The sequence below is a fragment of the Lampetra planeri genome, unplaced genomic scaffold, assembly GCF_965212315.1.
Source record: "Lampetra planeri unplaced genomic scaffold, kcLamPlan1.2.h2 scaffold_1696, whole genome shotgun sequence".
Lineage (NCBI taxonomy): Eukaryota > Metazoa > Chordata > Hyperoartia > Petromyzontiformes > Petromyzontidae > Lampetra > Lampetra planeri.
Genome location: NW_027614431.1, coordinates 17215 through 26496, shown reverse-complemented (window position 1 = coordinate 26496; position 9282 = coordinate 17215). Strand labels below are relative to the sequence as shown.

At 39.5% G+C, this 9282-nt stretch overlaps 1 protein-coding gene across 1 annotated transcript; it reads left to right on the top strand.

Annotated features, from left to right (window-relative positions):
• Positions 1–1774: 1774 nt before the first annotated feature.
• Positions 1775–9046, top strand: LOC144739766 (serine/threonine-protein kinase 38). The gene is made up of 13 exons (XM_078622666.1): positions 1775–1905; positions 2319–2370; positions 2801–2923; positions 4247–4330; positions 4713–4836; positions 5697–5851; positions 6049–6151; positions 6615–6676; positions 6978–7095; positions 7173–7296; positions 7630–7725; positions 8731–8825; positions 8910–9046. The coding sequence occupies exons 1-13, from the start codon at positions 1775–1777 to the stop codon at positions 9044–9046; spliced, it is 1404 nt and encodes a 467-aa protein (XP_078478792.1).
• The last annotated feature ends 236 nt before the right edge of the window (positions 9047–9282 follow it).

Here is a 9282-nt window from a genome sequence, read left to right as displayed (position 1 = left end):
AACTAGCCGATATTTTTCCATAGCAACTGACGCTGTCGGGAACTTTTAAGTGTAAACTAGCCAGCTAACCAGCGTTAGCAGGTAAGGCCTCATTTCCTTGGTAATGTGTGAACTAAAATTACATGTACGAATGTTGATTTGTTTGCGACGTGTGTTACTTAAGTCATAATCGAACTTATCCATAACAACACGAGTTACAGTTTCAGGTGCAATCTTGTGTGGGTATTCGTGTTGTCAGAACACAGTTCTCCGACAAACGCGACGGTTTACCTATTGCATTGCGCTGCGCGTGCATAGTAATTTTACGTTAGATGTGTAATTACAAAATAAAAGCAAACTGTCAGAACATTCGGCGAAACAAATGAAACAAACAAATTATAAGAATATGCCCACTCAGGAAAGATCAGGCCATTTTGTATTGAAACCTGTCAGTCAGGAGCTACGTTTATTCTGGAATGCAACAGAATGACTGTCATTGTCGTTGTAATACACCAAAGGGTTCAAACGATTGTCCAGCAGGTATAATAATTATAATGCAGCTTACATGGAAATTAAGACGGGTTTTGCAGTGTTTTACATGTATTGTGTGGTGGGTTACATGTTGTTTGACTGGTTCAGAGCAGTTACAGCTCTTTCCCATATTACCTTAGTGGTTGCCATGGATACCCACTAGCGATCTCTTGTACCTGTGACTGAAAGCAAACATTAAAGTGCTGTGTGTACAATGATGGCTTTAAAGCCTGAAGGCAACATAAAAGCCAAAAGTGTGTTGTATAGGATCATTATAAATTTTACATCAAAATTAGTAACTTCCGCCTGCTTTTATGTTTTGTGGAAAGCTGTGTGAGTACCCACCGTCTACATCTAGACTTGATAGCTGTAACTATGTGTAAGGGCGCCCAGTTAGATGAACCTGGATGTTCAGAGATCCAGGCTAAAACCTAGAGGGCCTTTTTCGGTGTCTGCACCTAAACTATGGAATAGTTTACCTATCCATATTAACTGACTGCTGAAACCCTTGAATCCATGCTCAAAACCTACCCTTTATATCTGGCTTTTAATTTGAGTTAACTTTGCACATCTTGCCACTGCATTCTGTTTGTCTGTTTGCTCTGTTTCTTTTTTATGTATGTGTTTAGCTTGTTTGGAGCCTATAAAGGCTTTGTTCACCTTTGGTTGCTGTATGTACTATAAAAATAACTTTGACCAAGTGGCCACTGCTGTGTTGGCTTTATATTCACATATGATCCAGATCAGTAAAATGTCAGTTAATAACCATGCTTACGCTTACTTTTTTACATTATAACCTTTTTTTCACCTTTATACCATGCAATGTGTACAGTCTGTCATTATAAAACCATGAATTAAGATGAACCAATATAATAGAGCTGTCCAGCAGCAGGAATATGTGCCATATGAAAACTGAAATCTAACAGAAACACAGCCCAACTCCATGTCAGTATATTCAGTATGGTCCGTGTGTACAAATCAGATTTCCTTATTGTTTCCACATATGTGGGCTGTTGCAATGTTGTCAGCCTTATTCCTCTTGTGCAGCACAATAACGCTCCTTCTTCTTTTTTAGGTCTAACTTTTCATATCCTCACCCAGTGTTTTCTGAAATAAAATATTAACCCCATTATATCGCCCCGTATTAGATTCTTTGCTGCTGTACTGTTTTTCCTCCCTTGTGTTATATAGCAACATTAGCAGACTTTTATTTCTAGTAATTTTGACAGACAGAGGATTAACATCATATTCTTTTTGATAAAGCATGGCAATGACTGGCCAGAGCTCATGCTCATCCATGAGTAACCACACCAAGGAGCGGGTCACCATGGCCAAAGTGACCCTCGAGAACTTCTACAGTAACCTCATTGCCCAACATGAGGAAAGAGAGATGAGGTAATATCCACATGTCCCAATGTAGGTTTTCATAGATGTTTTGACTGGTGCCACTTCTAAAAGAATATAATCTTCATCAATGTAATAATGATATTGCTTTGAACTTTATTCACATGATTAAACACATCACATTGACTTGACTAGGAGACATAAACTGTACTGAATAGAAGTAATTACTGCAGTAAATAGGCTTAGGCTGTCATGAGGAGTGACACTGTAGAAAAACATTTTAATGTTCATATTAGTATTAATACTGGTTTGCATGGCCCACAAAGTAATATGGTTTAGAAGGGGTTGGCACTCATGAGTCTATTAAGATCAAGCAGGCAAGAGGAGCAGTTCACTGTTAACACAAGGAATTTTATTCTTATGCTGGTACAAAAATGTCAATGGTATTCTTTTCTTCTTTGCAGGCAGCAGAAACTGGAGAAAGTGATGGATCAGGAGGGCTTAGCTGATGAAGAGGTGAGAGTCAATCTCAGGCATCTCAGTGCACATGCGCAATATGATTTTTCCATTTTTCCCTGTAGAAGAAAGTATATGAAAATTCAATAAAATGATAATTCCTTGTCACAACTCTGTCACAGCCATAGTATTGTTTTTTTTTTTTTTTAAATCAACCAGCAATCTCTTTCTTGGACAGATTTTAAGATTAAGATCCAGCATACAATTTCTAATTAATGAAAAGCCATGTTCATAATCATGGCTGACACATCCTTCTAATGTGTGAGAAGGTCATTTTAGGGCCCCACCAGCTGGTTCACAGCCAACTTATTTTAAATTTCTGGTGGGGCCGTATTTCCTTTAGGTCATTTTTGAGATTGTTCAGTTGCTTATCATATAAAGTGTACGTCACAGTGTACTCGATTTAATGGTAACAATTTTGTCTGTTCAGAAAGAGGTCCGGCGGTCTCAGCATGCAAGGAAAGAGACAGAGTTTCTTCGTCTAAAACGCACTCGACTAGGTCTTGAAGACTTTGAGTCCCTAAAGGTGATTGGCCGAGGAGCTTTTGGAGAGGTAAAGACAATTTTACATAAATATGTGTAGAATTCATTCCATTATAATTCAGTACAAAAGTAAAACCACAAAATTCTAATTGTAATTCTCAGACACACCCTAATAGAAACACACTTGATTAATATGAGAGAATCCCAGTTGTTCAGTATGATTATCAGTTAATTTCAGGATATGTGTTCGACACTACATATACATCACTTTATGTGAGAACACAGGTAAATGCATAACATTAATACGCTGAGGGATTCAGTAGATGTGAACACTGGAACAAAATGGTAGAGATTAATTTTTCTATTTGGAAAAGCTCAGACACATACTTGGCAAAAGGGTCAAATCAGATGCGGGATTGCAAAATGTAGCTCTACTCGTTACAGTGACAATAAAGACTTTCCATTTCCAAATCATGAGAGGGGGAAAGAAAAAAACATTTACACACCCTAAGATTGTTTTTCCAAACTGAGCAGGGCTCCCTTAACTGTGTCGAGTGACACTGTCTTTCTAATTTATGAGCTGCTTGTATTTCTGCAGCTGGGAGTTACACCAAGGTGCTGACCTCTGGTTTGCATATATAATTCTTTTGGAGCGGCTCTAGAATGCAGTGTAGTTTGCATTGATCCTGCAGCACAATCAACAAGACTGTCATCTTGAATGGTACAGCACTTCGCATGGGAACCCTCCACTATATAGTATCACCGATTTTAGAGAAGACCTGGAGGATAGTTTCCTTAAATTTAGCCACCTGATTATCTGATATCTGTCCTATAAATGTAGTTTACCTATCTGGTTGACAATCACTATTAACAGCAGGGACAATAAATACTGTGCCATTCCAGCTAGTATGCTCATGTACCCACTGAAAAGGAGGATTATTACTTTTAACACAGTATGAACCATCAAAATAAAATACAGAACTGCATGTCTCAAGAAGAATGTTGTAAACACATGTGTTTACTGATCACAGTGATGATGCTGTGTTAGAGAAGAGGACCTTCATTAACATTCATTAACAATATTACCTGTGCCATGGTGGTAATGTTTTAGTTAATGTGTATTACTTTGTCAGTTAGCAAACTACTTTAGTAGATTTCTCTGTAATGTCATAATGTTCTGCAAAAGCACCTGTAGACATTATAGATGGTGACATATTCAAAATAGGACATTCTAGATCAGGTTTAATGTAATTTCAATAGAGTTCAAGGGTTTGAATACAGTTTTTGCTACTGATCGAGGTGTCAGTTCAACTTCACATTTATGTGTCCCCAAAGGGCAGCAAACAAAAGGACCATGGACCATGTGGCTGAGCACTGTCGTGTTTTCTTCCAGGTGCGTCTGGTGCAGAAAAAAGACACTGGTCATGTCTATGCCATGAAGATTCTTCGCAAGGCTGACATGCTGGAGAAAGAACAGGTGAGAAGGAAGTGCAACAAAGACAATGTCTATGCCTGGAAAAAAGAAAAAATGGCGGGCTTAGGTTTTTGGTAAAAAATATTATCCATGCATTTTTGTCTTCATCATACAGAGCAAAATTGATGTAGCAACTGTTACATATACTCTTACATGGCTCATTAGCTTGGCAGTTCCTTCAACAAATATTTCTGGAGGGCAGTTTGACAGGAACCTTTAACAGAAGTTTAACAGGGACACAAAGCTGCATGATGGTGGCAGGAGGAAGGGGTAATTGATGAGGCCAGCCAATTGCCTGCCAAGGGTGGAAAAAAAACACCCACATTGAACTTGCATGGTTAAATTATGTTAATTCAAAGATTTTCTATGTGTGTGTTTGCCTAAGGTGGGTCACATCCGTGCTGAGAGGGACATTCTGGTGGAGGCAGACAGTCTGTGGGTGGTCAAGATGTTTTACAGCTTCCAGGATAAGATGAACCTTTACCTCATCATGGAGTTCCTGCCTGGAGGTATGATCCTCACCACTTCCTTATTTGTATTTCTTCGTCAAATCGACACCATCCCTACGGCGTAGGGACCTCGCCTACACTTTGCTTATGCCATCGTCCGATATGCACCTCTTCAGAAATGCAGCTACTCAGAGCAACAGCGCTGGCTTGTTGCATCTAGTCTGCAGAGTATTCAAAGTCCAAAACTGGAAATTAAAAATCATCATATGACACGTCATGGCAAGATGAGAGATGTGGGTTCTGAGGAACCACAGAGAAATCAGAAAAAAATACTTCCTTTTTGCCTCAATTGTGTCTATGCTCAATCATTACTTCTCAAGAATGGTGCCACCGTTATCTATTTATCTGTCTGTTTGTTTATTTATTTATTTATTCATTATTTGAAGTGTTGGGATGCCCACTAGTGGACAGAAAGTTGACAGAATGGACAACATGTAAAATAATGCGTATTTCAGTACATAAAATACCAACGATGGTCTATACATCAAATAAGAAAATACTACTAATAATGATGAATACAATTCTAATGTTATTTCAGAAATTGGCAAACCTAGTGACTCAGTCAAGTGACTGAGGTAAACAGTTGACAGATTTAAAAAAATTGGAAAGCAAAAGAAAAAGGAGCAAACACCATACCGAGAGAAACTTAGTATGTATGCTGTAGGTGATTATTCACTAAATATCATTGATGCACAACACTGATCCACATGAGCAACAAGCAAACAGCAAACAGCTGGAGTGCAGGTGCAGCACATTAAACCTTCCCCTGTGTTCCAACATTTGGTTTATATTATGATAAGAATCATGTTCTGATAATGAGGATTGATATTTTAGACGTTGTTTACACTGTTGTCCCATAGGAGACATGATGACCCTTTTGATGAAGAAGGACACTCTGACAGAAGAAGCCACTCAGTTCTACATAGCAGAGACTGTGCTGGCCATCGACTCCATCCATCAACTGGGCTTCATCCACAGAGACATCAAGCCAGACAACCTGCTCCTGGACTCCAGGGTACCTTCTATTTGCCATGATGCATTGCAAAATAACAAAACCAAATATTTGAACGTGTTTTGTACTTAGACACTATGTTGAAGAACTGCAGTTTTCACTCTGATGCCCATTGTGTTCAGCTAGAGAATAGCGTTATCGTTTGAATGACATTTCCTCAATGTCCTCAGTTTCCTCCGTTCCTCGTGTTGTGTTTCTAGGGTCACGTGAAGCTGTCTGACTTTGGCCTATGCACCGGACTAAAAAGAGCTCACCGCACTGAGTTCTACAAGAACCTGAACCACAGCCTTCCCAGTGACCTCAGTAAGCAAAGTCAGGCAATCCTTTCCATTTTATTAAATTGTTGTTTGAATGCAACCTCAATCACTTGAATCTGTCTTGTTTATGATCAAGCTCCTGAATACAGTACAAGTATTAATCGTGAAGTTTAGCTGTTTTGAACAACTATAATTGCAGACAGGGAAGCAGAGAATCGTCACACACAGTTTCTAGAACATAGTTGGAAAGAGCCAAAAAAGGCCAACATGAATGAAGATGAACATTAGAGTCACCAATTTCCACATTCATCGAGTCAAAAGGTCAGGTTAAAATAGTGTATGCTGGTTAAGACAGGATTCTATCCTGGAGCCAAGTTTGTTGGTCAAGCACATTTCAGCCACAAGGCAATTCAAAGTGTTTACAAGTTAAGACGCATTAGGCATATTAAACATAAAAGGATAAACATAGAAAAACAGCTTTCTAATACTAACCTGTTGTCTCTTCACAGCCTTCCAGAACATGAACTCCAAGCGCAAAGCGGAGACCTGGAAGAGAAACAGAAGGCAGCTGGTAGGTGTCAACAGTTTGACTTTGAGACAGTATTTCCATCATCTGATGAAATCACAAGCTTTCCTTTTGAATGCTTTGTGTAGATTATGAAGTGTCCATGGCTTCTCTCCACAAACTTTCATCATGTCCATTTCAAACTGTGGTAGTGGTACTGCTGGGGACCTGGAGAACAGTTGTTAGAACAGGGTCTTGTGCAGTGTAAAAAAGCTCTGTTAACTTCTGTGTAACTCTGTCTCACTGGAAGATTGTTCAGTGCTCTCAGATTTTTTCAAATCTGCAAACACTTATTTTGCCTTCACAGGCTTTCTCCACAGTGGGAACCCCAGACTACATTGCTCCAGAAGTCTTCATGCAAAATGGATACAATAAGCTCTGTGACTGGTGGAGCCTGGGGGTGATCATGTATGAGATGCTAATAGGTGCGAGACCTCACCAAACAGTAAATAAGGGGCTTTGGGACATGAATAATAGTTGGCGTTTGCTATCCTGTGTCCAGGTTATCCTCCTTTCTGCTCAGAGACGCCTCAGGAGACATACAGGAAAGTAATGAACTGGCGAGAGACGCTCACCTTTCCTCCAGAGGTACCTATATCAGAGAAGGCAAAAGACCTCATCCTCAGGTGAGGAACTCATCCTGTCATCCAGGTGAAAGTCTGTTGGTTCAGACAACACGTGCACATGCAGAACCAACAAGAAAAGTTGATATATGTACGGACAATTGACATTAAGATTTTAAATTACTGTTTCTTTCATTTTCTGTATCAGGATGAAGGTCATTTTGTGGACGATATACATTATCGCAGCATGGGTGTGATTGTGTGTAGGCTGTATAGTTACAGTTGTATTGCTAATATGTACAGTATATTTGCTAAATGTGTTTGATGAGCTTGATGTAACAGCTTGTGTTCTGAGATGTTGTGTAAGTCTGGTCATTGAAGTCCTGTGATGTGAAGGTTCTGTTGTGAGGAGGAGAACAGGACTGGAGCCTCAGGTGTCGAGGAAATCAAGTCCAATCCATTTTTTGAGGGTGTGGACTACGACCATATCAGGTATCGTACTTTCATCATATGTTCATGTCAAACAACATTAATCGTGAATCGTTAGCATTTAAAAACTATTTTAAATGCAAAGAACACACAGGCACATCAGTTTACATTAATGATAAATTATAAAAATATATGTAATTTTCTAAAATATATATCTAACTAAATAAATAAGGTTAACGATACAAAAGAATGAGAAGTGTGTTGTGTGTGGGTGTGAGCACCGTTGGTACATCTTGCTGAGGAAAAATAATTGTTAATGCTTGAAACTGCAGAAACGAAGAAGGTGGAAAATTCGAATGGAGCTAGATCCGCTTGTTGCTGACGTGGTAGCAGAGGAACATCTTACAGATTTTGCTGTACAAGTCATGCCATTTCATTTATTTGTCTTGAACACAATATATAGACATACCACTCAAGGTCATATTATATAAGAAAATAAAAGAAAGAAGACTAGCACAGTGTGTTCAAGACGGGACTTGCTGCCCTTTTCAATAAAAGAAAAGAATGTATAAAATAATATATAATAAGATAATATTAATTACAGGGTCCCTTGACCTCAACATATATAAGTACAGTAACAAGTTATGGAATATTGAAACGAAACAAACAAACCATAGATGTAAACATTTTCTTATATTCTACTAGTATTATTCAATCTGTTTTTGAATTGAATAATGCTACAACTTTCCTTAATTTGCTCCTCTAGACTGTTCCACAAGGATACATCAGAGAAATCGTGCTCAGTAGCTCCTGCCCCACAAACACAACACCATAATTCCGCTATTGTTGTTGATGGTTGGGTTAGCGTAGGTGGGTTAAGGGAGGGATGATGCTGTGACTTCTGTTTTTTTTTTTGTCTGGCATTCTGTTTCAAAACCTAGCGTGTTCAGGCTCCCAAACACCTTAACTCACCTCTGTGTGGACATAGTTTGAGACCCTCCCACCCGTGTCCACGCCTCTGTAGAGAACATGCTGACTCGTCACCACCTGTGCTCCTGTGTTTTGCAGAGAGAGACCTGCTGCCATTCCGATAGAGATCAAAAGCATCGATGACACGTCACACTTTGATGAGTTTCCTGATTCAGATATCCTTACACCAACAAGTATGCTGCTCATTCCTGTTAAGTATGTTTCATAGTTCTGTCAGCTGCAATGAGTGAAATCATGTCTGTCCCTTCTCCATCCAGATACTCAGGTTTCCAACCACACAGAGGCTGAACTGAAGAACAAGGACTGGGTCTTCATCAACTACACCTACAAACGCTTTGAAGGCCTCACTGCTCGAGGAGCGATACCCTCGTACATGAAGTCAGCGAAAAGATGAACACCTTGGCTTTTAACTAAGAAAACCTGTTTGTCCACACGCTGTTGTCTGAGGACGGACAACTGGCCACACCCTTCTGAGTGAGGAGGAATCAAAGTAGAAAGCTGCTCTGTTTCATCCACCAGCACCTGCTACCTTCCTTCCTGCAGGTCTTTACTTTCTCTGATGCTTCCATGGGTACCTTTCTTTTTTCTGGTCACAAACCACTGAACTTTCACCTGCCTTTTAGACCAGTA